Source organism: Phalangium opilio, unplaced genomic scaffold (assembly GCF_054372755.1).
Source record: "Phalangium opilio isolate 3A_F unplaced genomic scaffold, DU_Popi_V2 ptg000031l_1, whole genome shotgun sequence".
In the NCBI taxonomy this organism is placed as follows: domain Eukaryota; kingdom Metazoa; phylum Arthropoda; class Arachnida; order Opiliones; family Phalangiidae; genus Phalangium; species Phalangium opilio.
This window is the reverse complement of record NW_028324158.1, coordinates 5,174,450-5,202,085: the sequence shown is the minus strand read 5'-3', so window position 1 is coordinate 5,202,085 and position 27,636 is coordinate 5,174,450. Positions and strand designations below refer to the sequence as shown.

The 27,636-nt window shown below is 35.7% G+C and overlaps 1 protein-coding gene across 1 annotated transcript in view; it reads right to left on the bottom strand.

The window, feature by feature from the left end:
• LOC149690170 (gamma-aminobutyric acid receptor subunit beta-like) overlaps nucleotides 1-27,636 on the bottom strand; it is a 124,711-nt gene that overhangs the window by 61,582 nt on the left and 35,493 nt on the right. The window contains exons 3-4 of the mRNA XM_089869696.1: nucleotides 15,476-15,543; nucleotides 14,088-14,314 (exon numbers count right to left, since the gene is read on the bottom strand). Of these exons, the coding sequence (XP_089725822.1) occupies nucleotides 14,088-14,314; nucleotides 15,476-15,543 (295 nt within the window). The remainder of the gene's footprint in view (nucleotides 1-14,087; nucleotides 14,315-15,475; nucleotides 15,544-27,636) is intronic.

Sequence of the window (27,636 nt, the reverse complement as noted above, 5' to 3'; positions counted from 1 at the left end):
TTCTGATTAGGAACAAGCTAATGAACTAAGGCCTATTTTAAAGGTTTTCTGAGAATTTTGAATTCCCAAGGTATTTCTGAAACAACGTCTTTGGATGTTGTAGAATTCCAGTGAACTGTGGGATTAACCGGCGTACTAATTTGTTCATAGATCAATTAAAGATTCCGAGAAATTTTAGACCGATTTTAAAAGGTTCAGGATTTCGTGTAACTAGGCCTAGTAGAGGAAGTCCTAAAATATCTTAAATTATAAGTTTTCTTCCGAGAAAATAAAAACAAATATACTGGTATTTTAAAACAAATTTGTTTGAACTGTCGGTAAAATAATTTTAGAGGGTGTTCTTTTTAAAATTTCCAGTCGAAAATATTCAACTAATTAAATTTTCTTCAGCATTGATAACGGAGAAATCATTTTCATACAAATCGCTCAAATTAACTATACTCATTCGTTCAATAAAGGTCCGTTCAGACTACACTAAAATTTTCCGTTCACGTCGATAAATTCGCTTTGCTAGTTTAATTTGACTGTTCACACGTGTCAATGAATACGAAAAGTATTCGAGGGTTTAGTTTCGTGGAGCAGTGCTGAGATGGCACCACCTTTTCTTTAGGAGCCATAGCTCAATCTATGATGCCTTAGTGACGCAAGATCGATTGAGGCTATGCTTTAGCAGACAAATGAGAAATTTTAGGATTCTTGGTGGTGTACTTAGAGGTAGTGATCATTTTGAATTAGTATTTTTTAGTCGTTTTAAATCGTCTGCTTTCACTTCTGAAAAGAGAAATTAACGACGGAAACAAAAGATTTTAGTAGTGTAGTCTGAACGGACCTTTACACTACAAAACGGACAACTTTCAGTCATAAAGACGCAATACCTAGGGCATGTTTCCCCTTCTTGATACATGAAAATTCACTTCGCTAGTGAATACCACTACACATCAGAGATTTTTACAAATTCCCTTAGTTGGTTCTAAATCCACCTTTTAAAAGGGGCTTTGTCGAATTTTCGTTGCCTCATCCTTTCCAAAAAAAAGAAAGCTGTAAACCGAAATCACAGTCCCTTATATACTTGTAGCAGCTTCTCTTAAACTATATAAACGTCATTTTACTATAAATTGAATAAAAGAGCTAGGCTAAAAATATCACCGATATCACAATTCCCCCAAAGGAATTTTTACGCCAGACATTGAGGCGATAAGACTTTAAAAATGTTTTGGAGGAAAAAATATCACCCTTTTCCAAATAAAAACCAAAACTCTAAAAATCCTTTAAAAAAATATGGGGGCTAAACGCTTCGTAATTTCCAAGTGATACCCTTTTACCCATCTCCCTCGTATTCTCTGGGGTCCGTTTTTGGCACCATACGAGAGACGAGAGTCAGTGTTCTTTTGAACTCGCGACAGCGAGATCCAAGAGGTCGCCAAGAAGACTTTTTTTTGCTTAAAAGAAAAATAAGTGGCGCCGAGAGGGAAGTAACGCTACGCTACGTTCTTCCAAAGCAAAAAACCAAAGAGAGCATCCGAGCCTTTAGAAACCTACCCATAGAATACGGTATAAAACCTAAAGCATTCCTCTATGTGTAGGTGGATAACGTTTTCACACTCACTAACTCCCATAGGAAAAGACGGCATAGTCAAGCTAAATCTGTTCGCGGTTACCCTTTGAATTAACTCTAAAGAAGGGCACGTGAAAAACGGGTAAGGTACAACGTTATGTTCATCTAGCCTTTCTTCTGCCTTCTTTTACTGTATTCCAGTATAACACATCCAATATATTCGAATTAAGAGTTCGAACTAAGTAGAAGATTCTCATTTGAAGTAAGATAATACGATGGTATAAACGAAAATGCATATTTGTTGGACTTGAAGACTTGGTACTTCAATAGACCATTTCGATGTAACTAATAAAGAAAGACAGGAGGTATAGCTTTGCCTTCCATCTCGCTTTTTGAGACCTGAGCTGTAGTTTTTTTGTATCATGAAAACGCGACTAGACGGCAATGTATCACCTCCCTTATATACTCCTATTCTAACGGTTGCCTACTCCATTCCTTTCGACAGAAATGACAGTAGGACAACCGACCCGTGTAAGATTGTATGGAGTTATAATAGTTCTGCTTCCGTTTCCAGTGTGAATTTCAAGCAATAAGCTTGAGGATATAAGTTCATGTGATTTTAATAATCCTCCACTAGAAAAAATAACTGGAATCGGAAGTAGAACATACTCCGAAAAGGCTAACACATCTACGGCACTACAGTCCGTTTCCTGCTTCAAAATATTAGGTACCACTCTCCTACGATTACAGCATTACCAGCACTTTTAATAAGGGTGTATAAAAACACTTTCTACTACACTCTGCTAAAAGTAGATTACTTCAAGAAATTCACTTCATATGATATCCACACTTTCAAGTAACCTTCCACTGTATTTCCAGAAACGACGCAAACGTGGTTGGATGTATCTAGCAGCAAAGCCATCACCACGTTTCAAGCTAAAGGTTCACTAGAGTTACAGGCAAAAGAGACCTTATTTAAACGACTTTAATCTACCCTATCCTACCATAACCTATAGTGCATTTCGCTCTGAATCGACTCTAGTTGAAGAATGTCGTCCAAGTAGAGAAGTCTAAAACCCCCGAGAGGAGCGCTACCCTGCCTCGCAATAAAGAAAATATATTGATTTTACAATTTCCAGCTCATAGCCTCAGGTTCTTGTATAAAGAAAGAAGTCAAACTTTTTTCTTCCTTTTGAAAAGGGGGGTGGATGATGTCCATACTAAATTACAGTCTAAGAAACCCTCAAACTCTCATTGACAGAGGCGTTTAGGTTTAGAAAAGTTAAACATTTCAAGGATGAATCTTGAATATACAACTTTTTGGCTTCGACGCGGCGATATCTTAGTGCATAGCGAAAAGAACGAGTCAAAATAAAACGCCAGGCACATGAACCAAATATGATGGAATAAGTATATTACACCGAAGATGTCAAAAGTCTTGGACATTTAAGCTAGATTCCCACTTGACCGAATAAAACCGGCGGAAATCATGCAGCCGACGGTAGAAATTTTAACTTACGCTGGCGTTCGGCGGTAGACCGTTCACACTACGACTGAATTTGGAGTTTTGGAGGTAGGTATTTTTTGGGTCACGTGACAGATTTGAGTGGTTTCAACAACATATAATTCGCACTCTGAATTGGTATATTTGTCCCCTTGTTGCTTAGATCGTTCAAGATCAAACCTGTTCAATAAAGTCTTCCTTATTAACATTTGATCTCTTTTTACTTACATAAGTTTAATTGTTCTTTCTTAGTGGCGTGTTTCCGAAAACCCTTGGTCAACCTCAAAAAAGAATGTCGGCTATCATTCTATCTCGTGTATGCGTGTGCTCTTGAAATCTATGACCTAGTCAGTGGGATAATTACATTGGCTGAGACACCGGCATAACGCCGAACACGACCGAAAAAATAGAACACAACTTACGTCCGGCCGAACGGAAATTCAGTCTAGTGGGAATCTAGCTTTACGCGACAAATTATGTAAAGAAATGTGAAACTACAAAGACTTAATTGTGAAACAGTAGTAGTACTTAAGAGCCCTGGAAAACCTTTCGTTTGATAGTTTCAGAGTAATTTATTAATGCTACTGGAGAATGGATGGCTGGACCTTCGCTACTCTGTAGGAAAAGAATTATAGTGAAACCCGAGGGGTAAAATAGCTTTTGGAGCATTCGTTGAATAGTAGCCGCTAGTGCTAGGAGAAACTAAGGTATCACCTTAAGATTTACGTTTGTAGAATAGACACAAACTAGTGCGGAAAGTTGGAGACTAGTTCGAAGTGGATGGGTTAAAGATGTTAGGTTAGTGTGTAGAAGGCTCACAAATATTAAGAACATTTCGTGAACATGATGCAATTTAAACGAATTGATACCCACAAGAAAGTTTGAGCACATTCACTAAACGATCCGAATTTATGTCATAAACCGTTTACGTTGACACTGACTTGCCATACTTCAGCAAGATAGTTCAAGATAAATGTAGATTAGGACGCCTGTGTGTATCTATTTATCTCTTCCTTTAATTCATGTTACTTCTATGACCACGGATTTATAATACAAATAAATGGTTAGTAATGACAACCAACAATTAATGAATAAATCTCATCCAAATTGTGTACTCGCTTGAATTTTTATTCTTAATTCAAATAAGTGTGTACAATCCGCTGTTGAAACACGTCCGTTCGTAAACTGACTTTTCCAAGGAACCCTTGTTGTAACAAACCAAACTCAAAATGGATTTCAATTTTATTGGTGAAGACGTCGCACATAGCATATTGGCTTTAAACCCTTCGTTGAACGAAGTCATGATGAATTACTAGGTGCCACGGACAGTCGTCAAGAAAAACTTAATCGGAAACAGCCGACACCCTTTTGGGAAGTAGGCCTAACCTAAGTGCGAACTCGTGCTAGGCTGATATGGACGGCAAAATGGCCCGGCCACTAGATCTTCACCTTTTTTTCGGAACTAGCCGTAACTTATACGGAGCTGCGAGGGACACGCAGACACTCTTGGAGGAGAAAAAAAAAGAGTGATGGGTCCATTTTTGAACTCGAGAATTTACTAACGCCTTTACCCTGAAAAGTAAGAGAGGACAAAAGACAAGCCAAACCAAGTCTTAAGAAATCTGGCCCATGTATTGTTTGTTTTTACTCTAACACCCTAGAATAAGAAACATCTCAGTCTTTCCGACTAAAACGATAAATCCAAAATATGACTGGTACTCGTGTGTATAAGCAAAAGCTTATAACTGACTGATATGCGTTCTATATTTTAAGAACCTATAATGCTGAATTGTTATCTCGAGGTCATGAAGCAATTTTGTCAGAAAATAGCATACTTTTTGAGTTAAAGAATTCGAATTAGATTGAAAGTCGAACCGATTCCTCAAAATAATTGTTTACCTAATTTTCTAAAACTTCCTAAATTGAGCTCATGTATTTTAAATTTTTTAATTTTCAATGAAATATCTGACAATTTATCCATTGTTTCTTGAACGAAGAGACCAAGTGCAAAGCTGAAACTCATCCAAGCTTGAAACCATGAGTTTTCACGTCTCAAGCTTTTACGTTAACAGATGATCTTTTACCACTTGCCGGTACAACTTAAGAAACCCGAGTAAAGTTAACGGTAATGTTGCACGAAAATATTTTTTCACGAAGCTAAATGGAGAAATCAACGAGAAATAGTTTTTATCTTAAAAGGGTTGAAAATAAATGAGAAGTACTTGAGAAATCACGATTGAGATAAAAGGGGGCTATCTCTATCTACTTGTCCCTTGACGGTAGCGTGAGTACCACGCCGTTTAACGTTATCTCTTTCTATAGATGATGACCCCATCGTTGGTTTATACACCTCTTAGATTTGATTTGAAATAAAAGAACGAATGACCATCGTCTCTTTAACGTATGGATAGGGATGTCGACATACAATACCTCTTTTCGAGAATGAGATAACCGGTGGACACAAAAGCCTTTTAGATTTTATCGCTACATTAAAAGGATGCGTTTACCTATAGAAAACTAAATTGCTATTATGTCATGGAAAATTTCGAGTGATGAGAAGGAAATTTTACCGTTTTAGTTTTAACGAAAGCTCATTGCAGGATATAAAAGTATCATTACTGTTTAAAGTTAACCCGAACTGTATCGCAAATAATACTTCAATTACGCTGTACCATTACGTTTTCCTACTATGTCTTATCATAGCTTTCAATCAGCTTTACTAACGGTAATAAATATTATCGGGCGCTGTCGATTACCCGGGGCATAGCAAGTCACCACCCCTCTATGAATTGTAAAGGACCCACCTGTAAGTAAGGCACAGGCTTAGTGTGAATGTTCCTTTAAATTAGAACACATATTTATGCTAAATTGCTATTTATTAATCGAAATGTGTAACTAAAAATAGATGAAAATATTGTAATGGCAAAATTTGTTATGTCTGTACCGGTTTGTGGTTAAACTACTAATTGCATTATTTGGGAATTTTCCAGATATGTTTGGGTAATGGTGTGCGTTTTATAAATTGGTTTTCTGTTTTTAATAACTTATGAGGGGAATAATTTTATGTACAGTCATGCAGGGCAAATGAAAATATATACCATTAAATATTACGTGCGTTAAAGAAAATAAGGTTTCTACATAAGGTGACTGTACCCCAGAAATTCCAGAAAAGTCTTTCTCTATGTTTTTGATGAAATAAAGAAGTACATTATTAAGTTTATGCACAATAATTTTACGGTAGACTCAATTCACAGCACTTTTCCAGAGAGTTACATTTGTACGTTATAATTCTTAAAGCAAGTCTTCATAATACGTTTCTGAAAGTTCTGTTTGAAAAGTTAAGTCCAATATTATGACATAATCACAGCTTTTGCAGAAGCAAAATTTAGCCTAATACCACCTAGCTATAGGGACCCAGCAATTCGGGATAAATCCCTCCCACCAAACGTCAACCCTACGCTTACCCAATCATTCTCACTCCCCCACTAACCTTCAACTTTAAAAACTCTCAACCATGTAGATGTAAATGGGAGGAGCCTTCTTGAAGCCCGCCTTTTTGCAGTTTCCTTATAGTATTAGATTTCCGAAAAGATTTATTGGTGAGCAATTTCGGTTTTTAAGTTAATTCAAAATTAATTTTTCTTCGTAGTTCTAACAATTTAACTAAATTAACTCATGTAGCAACGAAAATATTTTTCCAAAAATAGTTTTCGACGTTATAATACGCAGCTAATTGCGTCTCAAATTAGTGCCTTAAATTAAAATATAATATCACCATGGGAAAAGGGGGAAGACTCAAATAAGAAAAAGTACCTATTTATACAATTAATGAAACCCAGCCAAACTTAAACCCCAACTGAGAAGTATCAAGAAATAAAACGGACTTCTAACGCTATCTAAATGTTACACGTAAAAGTTAAATGATAAATTAAAGATCTCAATTAGTAAAATTGGGAGCTAAGGCAATTCAAAGCGAGAGCTTTTTGGCGTAACGCAGTATAAATTAGACAAGGTTTCTGTCCTTCCCATTTCACGAACATTTTTATATTCGAGCTAGTGATCACAGAAAAAGCGCTGAACCGTTGACCAAACTAGTTTCGCATGACGCAACTCTCGCTTTCCACTTGGCAATATTTCTCTTTCATATTTTGGATAAATATCATAGTATATCACACCGCGTAACATTATCTTTTGTGCAAAGTATAGCACGTGTGGGGTTATAGTTTCATATCCATTATAGATACGCGTGTAACCAAAAAAAGATCCAGTGATGAAATTAAAAACATTCAGCAGGATATTTGCACGTGCTTCTATCTATAACAACTTCAATCGTGCACAATAGGCTATTTTAACTGTACACAAGAATAATGTAGCGCCCGCCTACGATAATGGTTCCGAAATTACACGAACCTAGCCTTAGCAAAAATAGATATCCATTTCTTTTGGCTAATAAGTGAATTGCTCCATGATTAAATACTACACACGTTTCTTAATTATATGGCAGCATTATTCAACGAGCTGGATGAGCGAACCCTTACAGGTTACAAGAGGTTTAGCGAGGGAAAACTAATTTTGGACCAAAGGACAGTTTTTATAATATCTAGGCCATCTGATAGCTTATTATTAACTTTCCAAACTAAACTGTATTTTAGAAATAAAGGATCGGTACGTGATTGGCTTTTAACACAATTTCATAGCTTGGAAATAACGGAATGAAGTTGGTTCCTAGCATAAGACTATATATAAGTCTGGGACGAAAGATTTTTTTATAACAAGCTCGTGGTTTTTTGTAAGGTAAATGGGCGTCATTTGTTGGCGACTTTGCCGTAAACAGAAACAATCGCTTGAATCTCCATTTCTGTCACGTAATATGACTCGTCCAAGAAAAATTACTGAAGCCATTCCTGTATTCGGTGTACCACAAGTTCGGGTAATTGTAACATGATTCTTTCCAACATAAGAACATTTGGAACAAGGTTTCAAAACCAAATCACACAGACTAGGTTTGCGAGTTGATTGCTGAGGATTTAGTACCAAACAGTTATAGAATTCACCTTACGGTGCGATGCCCATCTGAAGTTTGTCGAGCAGGAGAGCAAACTAATGGGTGAGCCTGGGAAGAATCATGGTACATAACTGAAGTATTAAGAGGACAGAGTGTCATCCTTCTTCTATTATACCCTTCTGCTAAAATGTAATTGTGAATATTTCTCCTCGCGATTTCTTTACGTTACTAACAAAGTGTTATTGGTTAGATAAACAACGTTATTCCAAGTAATCGAAACACGTCACTTATGCCCAAAGGTTGGTGGAAAAGAGACTCGCGTGGGAATTTTTATTAGCTTCAACATTACCTAAATGACCTACGAGGGAATACTGGCAAAGACTAAAAGAGAAATTTTCAAACCTTATAAATGGTAAGCATATTCTCACATCCATAATTAGGTCATTGCACCAAACGTCATTTCGAATAGCACCACCAAAATGATGGAGTAAAACTCGAACTTCACAAACTCTAAATTTTGAATCCCAAAGCGGACTTCATTAAATTTGACGCGTTGGTGGAAATTCCACTCTATCTTAAATAAACTCAATAATTCTAATCATAGCTAAAACCCGCAATGCGCACAAAATACCGCGTATTGCCAAGTTGCCAACCACGAAGTTGTGGAATTTCACCACTGAATAATTAATGGTATGATAAATGAATTATCGTACATCCAAAGACTTACGAAATGGAAAAATAAGAATTTTTGGCAACTGTAGATAAAATTTTATAGGCGAAAAAGCATATCAGACGTCCGTTCTTGCAAAGCGAAAATAATTAGCTTTAAGTATATACTTTTAATATAAAATTCAAGTAAATAATTCACTGCTATGTAGGTTTTATGTGATTCCAGAAATAAATTTTCAACCAAAATTTAATATTTCTTTTCCATAAAACTGGCTAATCTAATCTTTCCGAAAGTACACAGGTACTGTAACATCTCAAATGCGGTGTTCCAAAACAACTTCTCAAGGTATAGAATGCGATCAATGTAAACCCATCCGCCTAACTTATTCTTTAGATGAAGCCTATTCGGACATGGATCGTGCATCTTTATCCGCAATACGTTTTTGGTTAGGCATATTTAAATTGCTTTAAATTCTCTCTCAAGGATTTCACGCAGCGTAGAAAATACAGTGAAGGGGACAGAAGCTTTTTAGCTTTGCCTTTTACTATTTTTATGGAAGGGCTAGGGATAGGGAGCCAAATTTAAAAACTGGGCTATTTCTACTTCCAGCCTCTGCTCGAAAGAATTAAATGTCCTTCATCAGTAAGTAATATTTTAATGTCTGTATTAGAAGGTTCATTATAAAAGTTAAAACATAAGAGAAAAAAGTGGCAATATCAGAGGTTAGAAGTCTGAAGATTTATACGCAAAAAAACGAACCAATTTTTGGTCTAAACCTACCACACTCGGGTTTTCATTTCTGATAAATACAGAATCATCAAAGCTTGACGCTTGCAGATACTTTTTAGTAACAGAAGTTCACAATAAGAAGAAAATCATTACTGTGTTAGCTAACTATAAAACTAAAATTCAAAACTGAAGAAGAATAAAACTTATAAACCCCATCTGACAACCACTTTCACATATTAAAAGAGCATCTAGACTGGTCCATGACGTAATCGTTCATTCCAATATATACCACAGAATGGAAAGGCAAAAAACTTCAAGATACTGACTTCTGTTAATTGAATAAAGGTACGTTCTTATTTCTTATTACAATTTCCGCACCAATTCTCTCATGAGTCTGGTTTTTGTTATTTCACGGTTTTCGCTATCTTTGCCGACTACTTTTGGTTTTTATTCGGGTTAGGGTTGGGTGATTTGTTTTATTATTATTATATAAATATAGCTAATAATGGCCTTGCTAATTTTCTGGAAAGCAAGCGCGATGCAGTTAGTAATAATTTTTATCGTGAATTGTTTTCCACTTTTTATTTTACTTAAGGCTAAAAAGAAAAGTGGTAGGACTATATATAGGTCTAAAACTTGAGGAAGATTGTAATTTCGAAAATGCGCTTCTTTCTTGAATATTTATGATTTTTTATCTTTGAATTTTTACGCTCCTCTATGATGTATTGCCTATGTTTTAGGTGTAAGTTTTCGCTACGTGAATAAATATTTTTGACGTTATCGTGAACAAAATGGAATTACTACAAAACCATTTGAAAAGACTACTCAGGTTCGTTATTTCATACACTTATATGGTAAGCCATTAAAGGATTTCAATTTATTTGAAAACATTACATATATCTGACAACGAGAAAATTAACAAGTAAGGATTCGGCCTGTGACGCTGAGAGACGAAAGGAAACAGGGTTTCAAATATTGCACGTAATTATCTACACGTTGCGATATTTATTCGTAGATCAAGGTGAAATGCGTGTATAATGATCATTCAGCGAATGATTTAATTTTACTTTGGAGGAGAGAGGTGCAATGAAGTAGAAATCTCCATACCTATAACACCTTTGAACACCCATCTACAGGTAAGGTCGTATCGTATGAAAACGTCAACAATGCCCCCCTGTTTCTTAAAAACAGAAGTTCTAATTCACAAGAACTAGCTTCTATTTTTAAGTGGCGCTATGCGGCAGCACTTGGAAATCCCCTACCATGCGCAGGGTACTCTGGAAGACTAACTGCTGCACATGACTCACCAATATTACTACTTTACTACTCCATTACACCTTTTCCCTCCTAGGTTTTACGAACTCGACCTTTCCTCACTATATCAAACACTTATTTACACACAATTTGAGAATTACTATATAAACACTATATTTTTGATAATTGTAAACGATTACTAGATTCCGATAACGATGCGATATATCGATTTGTCTCTGCAGCAGCTATTATCTCGCGGTTAACATGAAATGAGATCAACATTATTCAAAATCGAATTTCATATTTGACTTCTTCGTGCTACTGTCTAGACAAATTGAACTTTTATTCTCTTTTATTTCTCTTTATTTTTCGGATTTTGAAATATAAATAAAATCTAAGCTTAACTATAATACGGTGAATATTGTTGATAAGGTAAAACGTTATTCTTTGACTGAATAATTTTCATAGAGTAAAAAATATTTACTTTGCTCGAATGAACTGTATATTGGAAAAAAGGTCGCTTTGGAGAAAGAATTTACATTATAGAGCTTTGGGTCTATTTATATCCAATGTGAAAGGAACAGAAAGGCTTAAGTATATTTTTTTCGACGGTAGAAGCCTTTTAGTAAAACGCCTAATCTTTACTGCAAGGTTAAGTTCATAAGATATGTTCCATAAGTATGACACTACCTATAATTCGTAATGCTAGAGACTTACTGAGAGATAGTTCGAGAGCGACGCGATAAATGACTACACTCGGTTAATTTTGCAGTCCATCTTCCTATTTAGTCTATACTAAGCCTTTGACAGAGCCTCACCAGGCGTCGCTTTACGAAAATCTATGACGTTTCACCTACGACACTTCATGACAAGCTCTCAGTAATCAGTGATAAACTTATGGAACATATCTTATGAACTTATGATCAAATTTAAGAACCTTAAAATTTCATAATTCGTTTTCATATTAATATTCTTTGGTAAAACCCAAAAGTTTTCATTCACAATTGTTATTTGTTCAATAATTTAAGAATGCCTTCTTCAAACTATATTGAGAAGTCGCTAGGTCCTAGTCACTTTTCTTACACGCTCACTGTTTTTCCGTAAAAAGGAATAAACCTACAAAATTTAAGGCCTATAAATAGCTTGAAAACCCTTTTATAAACAAACACGCGCAGGCTATACTTGCAATCTCCCACGGGTATAACCAAGGCATGTATGGCGCAGGAATAGATAAGGAAGTAATTTGTTGGCATATTCCTGTTTGGGGGATTCCCCCGATGTGGAATAAATTGTGAGTGCTGGAGCTAATACCGGAATTTGTTCTTTAAAACGGATTCTTTAGAACCGGAAAGACGGAAGAGTCAAATCGGGCCATTTCCGCACAAACCCATGCAGGCTAGTAATTAAAAGCTTTCATATAAGTGTAAGACGTCTATGTTAAATTTCTTACATTCCCTGCACGTACGAGTTTTAAAACCAACTTTTAAGTTCGTGTTCCAGTTTGTTTAATGCAAATTTACCAACTTGGGCTTAGTTCGAAAGTCAAAACTACCTTGCTAGAGCCTAAAGGTCCTTAAAATTACTGTTTACCTTAAAGGGACAATAGCATCTTAAACCTAACTCAGGTTTTGAAATAAAGTAAATCTTAAATTTTTTAATTATAAAACTGCATAGCATTAAATACAGTAGTTATCTAGTTAAAATTAAGCAAATCCCTAATTTTAAAGGATGTTTTGTTTTCGGCGGTTATAACATCAAAGTTTCGCGTTTAAGCCGGATATTGGAAACAGCCAATGAGGCATTGTAGTGCTTGGGCTTGGAATAGGCTTAGCATTCGGAATTTCGTAACTGTCTCAGAGATTTCGGATTATATCCTTGTAAACTTAAATGAGAGCTAGTGATTGGATACTGAAGGAAAGGAAATAGCACCATAGTTTAGGAATCGACCTAAAATATACAGCACTAAATATCTATGGTTATTGATTAAATACGTTAAACCAGAAGTAAGATAAGGGACTAGAAGTATCGAGGTGACCAAATTCTTCCCTTGGCGAAAGTGAATATTCTTGATAACACACCAACGGTTGGCCCTCTGGTAGCAATTTCTGAATTTTCCCTCCAAAACATGAGACGCTCGCGGCGGTAGACGGTCGAACTAGATTCAAGCACCCGCGTCCGTGTTCCGCGGCTTTAGGTTGAGCGGAAGGGGGTAGGAAATATTTTTGGAACTCGACCAATTTTTTTCTCTCTAGTGTAGGCACGATGAAAGAGGCATGGAATCCTCAAATTTGTTCACTAGTGTCAGGATCTATTACCAATGCTATAGCACTTTACTTCCAGTCCCTTATCTTACTTCTGGTTAAACTAAATCAAATCGGCTAGAGATGTTTTCGTTATCTTTAAGATAAAAGATCTTCGAAAGATTTCATCGTGGTAGGTTTTGGATGCTAGTACGTTACTCCTTTAAAATGTAATACGATTCATAAAATTATACCGGTAAAGTTTATCGCTCTAATTAGATTTCTTGTCAAGGTAAACTTAGTTCGGAGGTAATCAGACGAACTTATATTTTACGGTTTAATTTTGGAGGTTTTATAGTAAATTTAATCGGCAAGTATTAATTGAGATCGAAATTGCCCTGATTTCCCCCTCGAACTTGGGAGATATCTCATTAACTCATTTTAGCACTGCTCCTCTATTTACTTTTAAGCTCCCCAAATCCGCCTTAAGATGTTCGGTGATTATCTTATTATCTTGCGAACCAAATCTTTACCGAGGTGCAAATGACTTGGAAGATTAAATTTGCACCATTTAGTTAACATTGCATTTTGAACTTAGTTTGATTAAATTCCATCAGAAGGCACTTTCTGTCGAAGTGATTTGTTACTCGGCCTTGGCTTACCATTATTTGAGCAGACCATAATAAAATGATCTAAGGAAACTGAACTTTTGGTCAAGAATAGATTTAAATACAAAATGAGTGGTTTACGTATGGATCGCTGAAGCTATGTGATACTTCGAATTTGAGCAATCGATAACATTAGCAGAAAGCGCCATCTGAACTATTGCCCGACTTAGGGTTGAAATTGAGAAATATTCTTTAGTCTGTCGGTAGAATGACAATTTTAGATACCCGCGGCTATTATTAAATGCATTTATATGATTCTCTGTAATAGCTTGAGGTGTCACAATTTCCTGGCTTTGTTTAGTCTAGTTTACTAGATTGTCTAAATCTCTTTAAGGACAAAGAGCAGAGCACTCCGACTTAATTAAGTCGTTTACAATGTACTGTTTCCATTAACATTAAATAATTGCATCATCTATTATAAGCACCAAAAGGCAACCATCGCGGTATCTAAATAGGACTTACCTTATGCTTCTGAAAACTTCTCCTTTTGAACCAATCCTAAGGAAGGTATTTGGCGTAGTAGCTTTGTGGAAGTAGGCGGTTTTTTCGTTGGCAAAGAAGGTGTCTGGCACCCAGATCCGGTCTGCGACTTCGGCTCCTACTGTTAAGCTCTCAAATCCAGGCCGGGATTTGAACTCCAATCTGTTATCTTCCCAAGCTTGTCGGAAATAGAAATCCGTTGTGAAGTCCTATACATCGAGAGAAAAGGAACAGCGGAAATATTCCGATTACTAAATCTCCAACCGAAACTCGACACTGGATGAAACCCAAGGCTTAATACTAAAGACGGTACGACCGAGTATTACACGAGTTACTAGAAGTACCTTTTACGGCGCATATCTTCACTTGACGTTATGAAATTCAGCTTATATTAAAAACGTCGTGCAAAGGTAGGTGTGCAATCATATCTTATTTCACTCCGAGCACCCTCCATATGTACCATAATATAAATCAGTTCTAAATTTAAAATCTAATCCCGGTTTCGTCTCTCTTGGAAAATATTTCCCCAAACCCAAAGAATATGCTAGGATATTCTTTGGGTTTCGAATTTCCTTCAACGTATTAAGTTTTAAATTAACCTTTCGGGGATTTGCAATTTGAGTTTTCTTCTAAAATTTCATCCTAGAATCTCATCTGATCTATGCTTCTGTACAGATTTGACAAATACCAACGGGGTTTTTTCAAATATCTCTTATTTTAAAATCATTACCTAAAGTTTAAGTGAAGGACCAGTTCATGAGCTTAATCGGGGCCTCCGAGATATCTCGGAGGCTCCGGCTTAATCGGTGTCGTACACACAGTTCTAAAAGTCTAACTCTTGGCGGCGCTAAAATCATTATTTCGTAATCCGATTACAGAGAATTTGATAGTGATTATCCCCTAGCAGTCAGTTAATAAATTGGAGGAAAACAGCGGCAAATTATAGTTTTTATGAATTTCTTTGTGCTTAAATGCTTTTTATATCTATAACTATATTTGATCATATTCGGACTTCCCATAGGTTTTTAAACATTATCTTAAGTATCCCAATGGAAAAAAGGAGCATAATACTCTGCAATTCGACAGTAACCATTTTTCAAAAACATAAAAAAGCTACAGTTCCCCCACCGAGTGAAATTGGAATTGGAACTAGCCGTTCAAGGCACGGCAGAAGAACGAATATATTTCTAATTCAGAGTGTACAGAGAGATTTTCTTGTTTCTGCCGTGTCAATGAAGACTCTCCATACTGCGTTGCTGCAATGCGAGGCAGTAATTCTCCATACTGCATGGCTATATTGAGTACTTTACTCATACTTTATATTTTCCCTTTCCCCGTGTAAATTTTCAAAGTTTAAAAATATTTCTTACCATTTGAACTTCTGATACGGAACTTATGCTGATTATGTACATAGTTATTCCGACTTCTACTGGTAATCCTGTTAAAAGAACAAAATAAATATTATAAGCCACCATCCATAATTCTTTCGCAATTTAGTAACGCGAACAACAATGCATCCATACTTCAGAAACTAATAATAAACTTGTATAGTGTAGCAAGTTTATTACCTCGAATTATATATATTTATTGATTACTCTTACATGTATATGCAGCTAATATAGAAGCACAACAACAGCACATAATCAAGAAAAAGAAATATAATAAATAAGCGTCATTTACCAACGTTCAAACAAATGTAATATACGTCCATCTGGTGAATCATTACTACTAATTGAGAACTGCAGCTTATGAGCACTAAAGCAATAGGATTTATTTTTAACTTCTCTTTAGCGCTGGTAAAGCCGTGGAAATATGGCGAGAAAATATTTTAGTAGAGGTACAGACCTTATAAGATTTTTAGAGCCGGGAAACAGGTTCAAATAAGAGATATATATAAAATTGTAGATTATCAAACTCCCTTTCTAACCTGAGACAATATTAAGTTGAAATGTGACTTTCGGCAAAATAATACTAATGTACTAAAACTTAATTTAATAAACAATTAAGGGAATTTTCCTTGGGATTTGAAGCACCTAAAAGGTAGGTGTTATCTGAAAGTACACTTTCCCCCAAAAGGTGTTTGCCCGCTTTCTAAAACTTGTACTCTGTGTAAACACCTGAATCAGGGACACTGATAATGGAAGGAAAAAGTAAGGTAAAGATAGTGGTGTCAAGGAGGAGGCACATCAGACGCATCGATGACGGGAAACACTGGTAAATTCAAGGGTAAGCAATGATATTTCATTAAGTCACTCATTTCGAAATGTAGCGAGGATTAAAATGAAACAATGGGATTCTTTATTTCGTTAAAATAAATTTAATATTAGTTTTACGTGCTAAGGCACATAGTACTAATATTTCTAGCAAGTGCAAGAGGATGTACCTACGTCTAACTAAATGTACCGGTGGAAGTTCTCAAGATAGGAAGAACCCCACGTACAGTACGTAAAATACTGGTTTTTATTATGATGGTCCTCCATTTAAACTTATTCGAAACTACCAGCAAGTAGAATCGTAATTTTAGGTATCTTCCGTTTCCATTCGAATTTTGCCGTATCGTTAAGCCTAGTCTAGTCCTGTACTTTCCGAAATAGCAAGAACCGCGTCAGCGAAGCTCTTACATTGCAAGAAGTGTCCGGAGGAAACCGTATTGCAGATGAAGCTATTAACTAGAACCAACCAAGAAAAGAGCTCATTTCCCAAAGCTTTTCTTTAACAATATTTTTGCCCCTGTAGATAGATAACCATAATTTTGACAGAAAAGGAAGCTGAAAATGGTATTTTCGAATTTTTTAAGGAAGCTATTGTAATAATTTGTATTTGTGAAGCAATTGAATTTGTATTTGTGAAGCAATTGAATTTGTATTTGTGAAGCAATTGAATTTGTATTTGTGAAGCAATTGAATTTGTATTTGTGAAGCAATTGAATTTGTATTTGTGAAGCAATTGAATTTGTATTTGTGAAGCAATTGAATTTGTATTTGTGAAGCAATTGAATTTGTATTTGTGAAGCAATTGAATTTGTATTTGTGAAGCAATTGAATTTGTATTTGTGAAGCAATTGAATTTGTATTTGTGAAGCAATTGAATTTGTATTTGTGAAGCAATTGAATTTGTATTTGTGAAGCAATTGAATTTGTATTTGTGAAGCAATTGAATTTGTATTTGTGAAGCAATTGAATTTGTATTTGTGAAGCAATTGAATTTGTATTTGTGAAGCAATTGAATTTGTATTTGTGAAGCAATTGAATTTGTATTTGTGAAGCAATTGAATTTGTATTTGTGAAGCAATTGAATTTGTATTTGTGAAGCAATTGAATTTGTATTTGTGAAGCAATTGAATTTGTATTTGTGAAGCAATTGAATTTGTATTTGTGAAGCAATTGAATTTGTATTTGTGAAGCAATTGAATTTGTATTTGTGAAGCAATTGAATTTGTATTTGTGAAGCAATTGAATTTGTATTTGTGAAGCAATTGAATTTGTATTTGTGAAGCAATTGAATTTGTATTTGTGAAGCAATTGAATTTGTATTTGTGAAGCAATTGAATTTGTATTTGTGAAGCAATTGAATTTGTATTTGTGAAGCAATTGAATTTGTATTTGTGAAGCAATTGAATTTGTATTTGTGAAGCAATTGAATTTGTATTTGTGAAGCAATTGAATTTGTATTTGTGAAGCAATTGAATTTGTATTTGTGAAGCAATTGAATTTGTATTTGTGAAGCAATTGAATTTGTATTTGTGAAGCAATTGAATTTGTATTTGTGAAGCAATTGAATTTGTATTTGTGAAGCAATTGAATTTGTATTTGTGAAGCAATTGAATTTGTATTTGTGAAGCAATTGAATTTGTATTTGTGAAGCAATTGAATTTGTATTTGTGAAGCAATTGAATTTGCCTTTTAGACCGCGATATAAGCATGTATTTCTTGATATAACATACGTTTAGAAGATACGATCTATGAATATGACACTTGATATACTTTGTAATGTTAGAGACTTACTGAGAGCTACTTCGAGACTAGACTACACTCGTTTTTACATTCCATCGCCCTATTTAATCTGTACTAAGCTTTTGACAGCGCCTCACCAGGCATCGCTTTTCGAGAATACAAGACGTTTCACCTTCAATCTCTCAGTAACTAGTGACAACCTTATGGAATATACCTAATGATATAACTATGGCTGCAGACACATTTTCAACTACCTTCCTGATTTCCATTGAGGTTTTATTCGTACAAGAATTTTAACTTCTGTGTTTTACACTTTTATGGTAATTTAAAAATTAGTAAACCTCCCCAGAAATTTAAAGCGTTAATTACATTATCTTAGAAGCATAACAACACACTACCCTTAATTCATGGTTGAGTCACGTGGCGTATTTAGTTAACAATATTATAGTTATAGACAAGAAACGACTTATCACATTTCTATTCCCATCATTCCTGAAAATAGGTTAACCTCTTATCCTTTGAATGACATTTTACATTCAAGGCTTTCAGAAATGTTTAACCCACATCAAGACGTGGTACATTGTACCGTCGAGTCGAACCACCTTCCAAGTAAAACGAGTTAAGTCTAATCTAAAAATCACCCATTCTCAATTTCAGTTGGCGAAACTAGATCATACTTTCAGAGGAGAATAAAAAATCGTTCACGCTCACGAGAAACCAACATTTCAACTCCGATAAAATGTCTAAAGAATCTGTCGCGCTACTTTAGTATATATGCCAAGACCGGAAGATGGCCTAGCAGCAAAGAAGAAAAAAATTGGGATATATTCGAAGAGTAAGGCCTGCCAAGGATGAAAGAAGAAAAAAACGAAGAAGTTGAGGAAAAAATCGAAGAAGCCGCAAGCGCCTCTTCAAATATCACCCCCCTCGGCCCTTAAAGCTAAAGGAAAACAACTTTTTGCGGCCGCCTGCCAGCGCGAAAAATCAAGCCCCTAGTTGTCAAGCACCCAAACGGTGCTTCACGTTGCTCCATCTAAACTCAGGAGGATGCTAGCGAAAAATGGAAGCTGGGGAGAGATGAGGATGGAAAAAAATATCTTAAATATAGTAGAATGCCAGTCGCACTGCCATATTGTAAAGAGAGAAAAATCGGAGTTCGGAAATGGCACTGAGCTACAACTAACCCCAAAAAACCATGGTTTCAGGATAGTACGATTTTACATTCAGAGCCTACATGAAGAATTTAGATTCAGAACTAGCTTAAGGGCATGATGAAATAGTATAACAGATTCTGCTTATAAAACGTTTATACATGACTGCATGCTGCAATCGTAGAGCGAATTTGAAATTTACTAACCGAAACTATAAACCATAATTGTACTGTTCGACATTTTGATAAGATAATAAATATTTTGCAAATACGAATCTGACAGTCTAGTATTGATTAAGATAGGGATTTTAATATCTGTTCTTTTACCATAATATACCCCTCTGTAATCCAAAAAAATGTATATATTGTCGAAGTTACTCAACTTCCAACAGAAAAATATCGATATTTAGCCATATATATATTTCAGCTTATACACTTCAGTTTGTCAGCCAAAGGAAAGTCTAGCTAAGAAAGATCTTTCGGCTACCAAAATGCCGTTATACACGCGCCTATTGACAACGAAGACCTAGTATATGGCTGTAGATGGGAAGCCTGGGTAAGTAAAAAATTCTAAAGCATGTCCAAAGAAATTACCATTCCCTTTTGTAGCCCATTTCCTTGGCACAAGGAGCGGTGAATATTATTGGGAAGAATCCCTCTTCTTTTCAATAAGGTTTCTTTAGACGGTTATCGACAAAAATTTCAGAATCCGTAAGTAATCTAAAAATGTACGCTTCACGCTACGACCAAGCAAAGACCTCTCTTTTCAACTCAACTCGACAGAACTCTACATGTAGTTCCCAGTCCACCCACAGTCGATGAAGATATTTTTCTAATCTCAAGATAGCTTCTTTCCAAAATATTAACAGCTAATTTGCATCTTTCATATAAATGAAAGCGGTATTTCCTATGTCTATAATAATGTTTGTTTCTGGCAAACAGAAATATGAATGGAGTAGAAACTACGGCTCCTTACATAATAAGAACGCTTAAAAGAATTCGGCGTTGTTTCCAAAAATATGTCATTGTACCGTTGGATTTTGAGTGTCTAATCCGAGGGGTTAGTCACTTGAATAATGAGGTGTAAATAACTGTAGAAATAGATTACTTGTTTTCTAGAATTCTTAGAAGATCATCAGTAATCACCATAATTTTTGTGGGTAATCAACGGTAATCAGATATTTACGATAATCACTGGAAATCACGAGTGAAATCTTCAGAAAATCAGAAGTAATCACATGATTTAAGATTAATCTTTTTAATCGCCTTGGTAATCACACATTTCGTGAAATAATCACACATTATCAATCGAGGAACTCGAAAATCCGAAATAAAAATCGTAATCAGTTGAAAAAGAAATAATCACTGCATTCATCGTAATTCACGAAGAATTCAGTGGTAATCACGGAATTCACCAAAAAATCACTGGAATTCATTGGAGATCAAACAAATTCACAATCAGCGGCATTAACGGGAAATCAGTATAAATATTATAGAAATCACCTAAAATAATCGTAATCACGGAAATCAAAGAATTTATTTAGTAATCATGGGAATTCACATAAAAATTCAAAAAACCGTAGTCAGGTGTACAAAATTTTGGCGAATGACTAGCCCCTCGGTCTAATCTCGAAACTACCTCACATCTAAAGAGAAAGTAAGCAAAATTATAATAATTTTTCCACGTGTTAGGCTAAGGACCTTCTCTTTCGGCACGCAAAATAAATAAATATGAATAGTTTTACCCTATCTCGACATTCACTGCACATTAATGCTATGGGGAGACTTTTGCATTAGAGTTTTTGTTTCAACCAGCTTCAATGTAGTTATAAAAAAATCCAATCACAATAAAAGAAACCTAATATAATTCTCACGTTGCGATTTGTCCGAAATATAAGCGCTGAAAACAACTCCACCATAAATGTAATTGAACACCATTTACCCACAGTTTTATAGTTCTATCAAATCTAAAAATAGTCCTTCGCGAGCAAAATCAAGGCGGAAAATTCCCATTACGCCATAAAAAGGTGTACACATACACCATATACTTATATGAATAATCACGAAGAGTATCTAGTAACGTATACTTCGCCAGAACGGAAAAAAACCCTTAAAACCGTGAAAAGAAATAACTGTGGCCAAATTCCGTCGAACCGTGTGGTGTTTCATGACACGCAAACGACGTGGGGAGAGAACTTTATACCAGAAGTAGAGAAAGCCGAAGTTACAATATAAAATTTGGTTTCCTATATTTGGTTTGCTATTGTAGGGCGTGGTGGTACTCAAAATCGATACACGATAGCAATATATTGAAATACTCGAAAACATTTCGGGTAGCTTCTAAGCACGTTACAGGACAAATAATCGATGCCATTATCGCCCATGAAGCAAGTTTCCTATTATTGCAGTTAATAATTCCTTATAGACAGGGCTATTCTGTAGTAATCTCCTTAATTATGTGGTTCCCATTGCTTTAAGGGCGTGGAAAAGGATTCTAACATCTTTCTGTGAGGCCTCTCAGAATGCATCCTTCCAGCTCCGCCTCACTTGTACTAACCACTAAAAATTCTCAGGTTTAGTTCCATTTTCCCACGTGATCGAACTACTTCCGATTCACTTTAGAGCCATTTCGGAACCGCTGGTATACCGTACGATTGGTGGCCAGATATTTAGTCAACTTGCGAATCCATATTACGAAATATATGCTCATATCAATGGCCAAAGAGAGTATAATATCAAGTGATTTTTGAAAGCCCCTACGGCTTTACACAATGATCAGTTTTGGTATTCCAATAATATCCGCCTAGATATGTTGAGAAAATGGCTACACATTGAATCCTTTCAGCTGACGTTTTACTAGATGAGAAGCATATACCACAACCAACGAAACCAATGCCTTTAATAGCTAGGCTATACTGTATTATCTTAACCATATCATTATGTCCTATATTTTTCTTCGCCTTAAACCCAAAACTTTCTGATCATGGACTTTTGATAACATTACGTGATACCAGAAAAAAAAACATAAAAAATAATTTAGTGCATTTTTCAAGGGTGTTGCTGGCAGTTTCCATTCCTTTACAACACTGCTGAGATCAGTAAAACGGGCTACCATTCACATTTTATCTCGACTAGAGTGTCTTACCACAGATAACACTAGGGGAGGAGGGGTTGTTTTCAAATCAGTTTACGCTCTTTATTTTCCTGATAACCCTTCGGATGAAAATTGTTTCTTTGTTCGATGAAATGAATTTAAATAAGCTAATTACATGACAAGTGTGCGAAAGAGCTTTGAAAGACGACGGTTCTACATCCTTAGAGTGAAATTTCTGCCCAGGTGAAGTTAAGGAGTTTGAATGAATTACACGTGGGATATGATAGAAGCGACACTGAGAAACTTCACGAACGATAGTGCGATGATATTTACAGACATGAGAGGAGCTTGTATCATATGATATCTCTTTACTGATCTTACCAGCCCAAATTCTTACAAAAAAGAGACAGCAAGAAACATGTTTCCTCTGTCGTTTATATATTTTCGATATTGTACGTAAAACGTTCTCACAATTCGATTTACTACTACCACAGGCTTATTTTCTTAATCGAGATTCTCACGAGAGGGCAGTTGGTAGTGCGAATTTGCGGGAACTCCGATTCCGCTCGCCACGTGATTGTTTCCCTTCCTCCCTTTGTGGAAATTTAACTAATTAATAAAAGTAAATAAATAAATCTTTGAAGTGACATTTTCTAGTTAATTGCATCCATTGACACTTTGTCAAGCTAGCTTAACACCAGTCGTGAAGTAATAGTAAAGGTTCAAAAGATATCTTCCATAATTTTGTCACTGGTTACTGAGATCTTGTCATGAAGTGACGCAGGTCATAGATTCTCGTAAAGTGACGCCTGGTGAGGCACTGTCAAAGGCTTAGTACAGACCAAATATTAAGATAAACTGTTAACCGAGTGTAGTCAATTCTAGTGTCATTCTCGAACTCGCTCTCAGTAAGTCTCAAGTAGTATCATACTTATGGAACATATCTCATAAACTTATGGTAATAGGAACAGTCAAAGTTGACCACTACTGTGAAATATTACAGTAAATTTGGTACATGGTCAACCAAACGTAGTATATTGATTAGTTGAAAGTTATGAATTTTCAATATTGAAATTCTTGAATAACAACACGCCTCTATCTTGTGTAGAAATCCAATGTTCTGATGAAAGACTTTGCGCAATATCGCAGTGAATAAATTAAAATTAATCATCTCATGGTTAAGAATATTTAATGAACTATGCCCCCATAGTCGAAGAAAACTACCTTTAATGCAAAGTAACTGTGAAATGCCCTTTTCAAGTAAATGTGGTCGGTCAGATAACGCAATTAGTACAACAAACATCACTTTTTCTAGGTTATTCAATTTTATGAAGAATATAATAATTATTTTAATAACTTCTATTCGATTAGTTGCCTCGAATAATTCTTTGGAATATAAATAATGAGACGTTTATATGAATCCCAAACTCTTCACACTGTTTCCAATTTGCACAGAATAAATCATAATATTTGTTATACCAAATATTATGAAAATTAAATTCAATATTTGTAATAAATAAAATTCTGTTATGAAAGAATTCCCTTTACGAAACAAAAAACTATTCTTTGTTATTTCACTTTCTCTTCAACCAAAAACATAAAAAACAGCTAAAGATTTTTTCTGTGTACATAATAGTTTGTCCATTTGTGATAGCGAGAGGAAAAAAAAACACAATCGTTATATCAAAAAACGCTGCTTAATGACTCGAAAGGATGGCGATCAATAAAACCCTTTTTCCAACTCTCATGTACATTCCCGCCTCTAAAAAAGGATCATTAAAATCTTCGGATAAAACCCATCGAATGACATGCACCCACCCTACAACGGAGTAGCAGAGTTTTAAATATTTTATCACGGGCATGGGTTGCGTAAAACGCCATAGGGTAGTCTTCGAAATATTGCTATTATAACTTCGTCACAGGTGCCCCGGTTCGCAGACTGAGCACTTAACAAAATGAGTCTAGCTTGGAAGATTATATTTTAAGTGCTTTACGTTTTGTAATATCTTATTTTGAATAGTTATACGGAAATATATGGGAATTTTAAGTTAATTTTCAACACCATAAAGTTTAAATATTTGCATATTTGGGTATGGACTGACTAGACTGACAAAATCATACTGTGATATGACTCGTTAGGCCTAACGATAATATATCTTATTGCAGATAAACTTCTAATTGCAAATCGCTTCTGGATTTGGAAATGCCTGTAGAGTTCCACTGACATTGTAATTTAAAAACTTAATCAGTAGGCTAAAAACGTATTTACACGTTTCACACTAAGCCTTGCCCATAGAAAATTATTTAAACACGCTCACCTCAGAAATATCTGCATTGGATCCATGGAGTTAGGGTTTAAAAGAATTAATTTGGCACTAGTTTCATTAAATCAATTAATTAAATGAAAGTGGTATTAAATGTAATTAAACATAGTGAAATTGTCACGATCGACATTAACCTCACTACGTGACAGAAGACTAATTGTGACTTTTTTTTTTGTCTTTTACCACCGACACACACTAGTGCTTAGCCGTTAGGCCTTTAGCACCAGGAAGAATTGAGCGAGAGACCCTACGCGGCCCAGCACTGACGGGGGCCGCTAGGTCGTATGTGGAGAAGCAGGGAAGGAATGAGGTTTACTTGGGAGGTGACGGAAGGTGGAATTGGGGTAAGTCACCTCCGGCGGACACGGGACAGTCGGCACCTATAGGGAAGGATCGCCGACATGTGTCGTATTTCCTCAAACTTTGCCGCCCAGAAGCTTGGCTTACAGGAGTGCGCCACACTCCCGGCTAATTGTGACTTTCCTTGTGTTAAACCCCCACCCCCACAATCACGTGTTTCGAAATAATCATGCTCTTCTGCACCAAGGTGCAGGGTAAGGTTTGATGTTAACCCAAGTTAAGTTAATTTCCATGGAGCAATTTTATTGGAGTAAAATTTAAAGTTTCGTTATTAGTGCATTGCATTTCAGCTATGAGTATGTAAATATGTCTCCATGGTAGCAGACTGCTAAGAACCAACAAAAGAGGGCATTAAAAAAAGATAGCCAGTAGACCTAGTTAGGAATATATACATACAGCTAGGAATAATTGTGTAACCATTTTATTAACGGATCTACGCGGAATTTGTGGGAAGGGCAAGACTAATCCTTACGTATAACGAACTTAACCTCGCAAGTAATCTATCCCGCTGCGCCCCGCAACTCGCGTTGCTACGAACCAATGAAATCACAGTTATTAAGGCGTCAGAAGTATGACGCTGGACGGGTAGTACTCAAGCCCGGCCCAGAGACCCTTATAGAAATAAACCTGGGCTATATGGATGCGCTATGATTCCAATTAGTTATATATGTTCCTGACCTCATAGTCTGGGTTTTTTTTTTAATCAAAATAACATCCTTTTTTAATTTTCCTCTATAATTAAAATGCTCTTGTAATTGAATTAAAAAACTATATAAAATCACGAAATGGGTGTCGACATTAGCGTCAACATTCCCGATTGGTTGATCCCTAGCTATCACCATGGATGATAATTCAAGGAGAAGCATAATTCAGTAACACTTGATAAGGATTAAATCCAGAGCTCTATTTAACACCAGAAGGTAATTTTACAGTTATAATTGAGCACCATCTAAATAGCCTCTATCCTACTGACGCCACATTGAAAGTCAGTGCCCAAATTCAGATAATGGTGAAGTAGCGAATTTCCCAAGCCATTTACTAGAATGCATTTCTAGTTCAATTTCATCCAAGCTAACATAAATGTTTAAAGAAACTTTATCGCAAAACCATGGAACTTCAATAATATGAAGGAACTTAGACCAATCTTATGGTCAACCTAGTTTCAATACCAAGTAAAAGAAAAAAAAATTGTTAAACATTCCAACCGTTGGTACTATTTTTACAAATACCTTTAAGGTCCCAGCTATTTCTTCGAGTCCAAAACCCCCCAAAAAAATATCCCACAAAATAAACAAGTAAAAGTCTATGAAATGAAAGCTTATAAAAGACCAAAAAAGTCCTTAGAGAGGCAACTACCAAACATGGGACCAAATAAGATGGCCTTCAAATTAAAAAATGAATGTAGTGGTTTTAGTCTTTCAGCAAAAAAAAAGGGTACCCCGAAAAACCAATCTCTCTCAGCTGTTTCAAGTTGGGCCCCCTTTTATTTATTTATTTTTCTTTCCCCATTTTGCCCGCTTTAGTAACGCTATTTGACTTCCACAAACACCAAACACGAAAAGTATTTGACGAAGTTTCCCCTATTTTTTAAGCGAAATTTGTTTCCCGCCCGCAAATAGTTTCCAATATAAGTCCTATTGGTCGTATTGAGTTTACAATGAAATATTAAGGTTCTGTTAAAGTGAATTTCACGATCAAAGTCAAGGGGACAGACTTCTTCGCGTGTCTAAAATATAGATAGATATATATAAACTCATACAATATTTCACAATTTCGCAGCTGCAGTTGTAGTATGAAAAAACGATTAGGGTTCTGATATGGGTTAACCATATTTTTCTCTGACAATTTAAGCTAAACTTTGCCCCAAATCTGGTATATATTGCGTATGAAAAACAGACTCCCGATAAGAGTATATAGCAAATATCCGTGACTGACCCTAATTGGATGGTTTATTAAGCCAATTATTAACCACTTTCATCTTCCGAAATGGTAAATTAATAAATTACTCCGGCTTTTGCCAGGAGATAGTAAATTCTTTAACTACACCTCTGATGCTCAAAAACCACGTGTTTTCACACTACGTCTGGTCCTCAACTTCTGTGAAAATTGTCTGATTTTAAGCTTAGTGAGACATAGCTTTAAAGTTAGGAAGTGGAGGGAGATTCAAATTTTGATGTAAAAACACCATGTAACGTCACTATCTCCACTTTCTCCTAACAGCTGCTCAGCATCGAGTAAAAATGTGGAAATTATATGATATACACCCTAAATATGGATTTTTATGATCCCTTTAATATTAGCGAACCCTCCAATAAGTCAGACTTCCTTCGAATATTATCATTCTGTAACGGAATGGAATAGTCTGGATCGTACCAATGAATTTCACGGATATAAAAAAAAGTTTTTCACCGCTGCATACCAGTAGTTGAAACTTGAATTGGTCATCAAGGAAAATTTCTCCATCCAAGCCTATAGATGGTGGTGGCTTTTCCTCTCTTTTATATGATTCTTTCATTCATTCATTCATCATTTGAAAAAGAGAGAAAGAATGAAAAGGAAAAAAGATCCATTCGTTTAAAAAAAAGTAGAAACCTACCACCCCATCACATGGCCATCTAGGTCATGACGCAATAGCGCCAATACCGCGCAC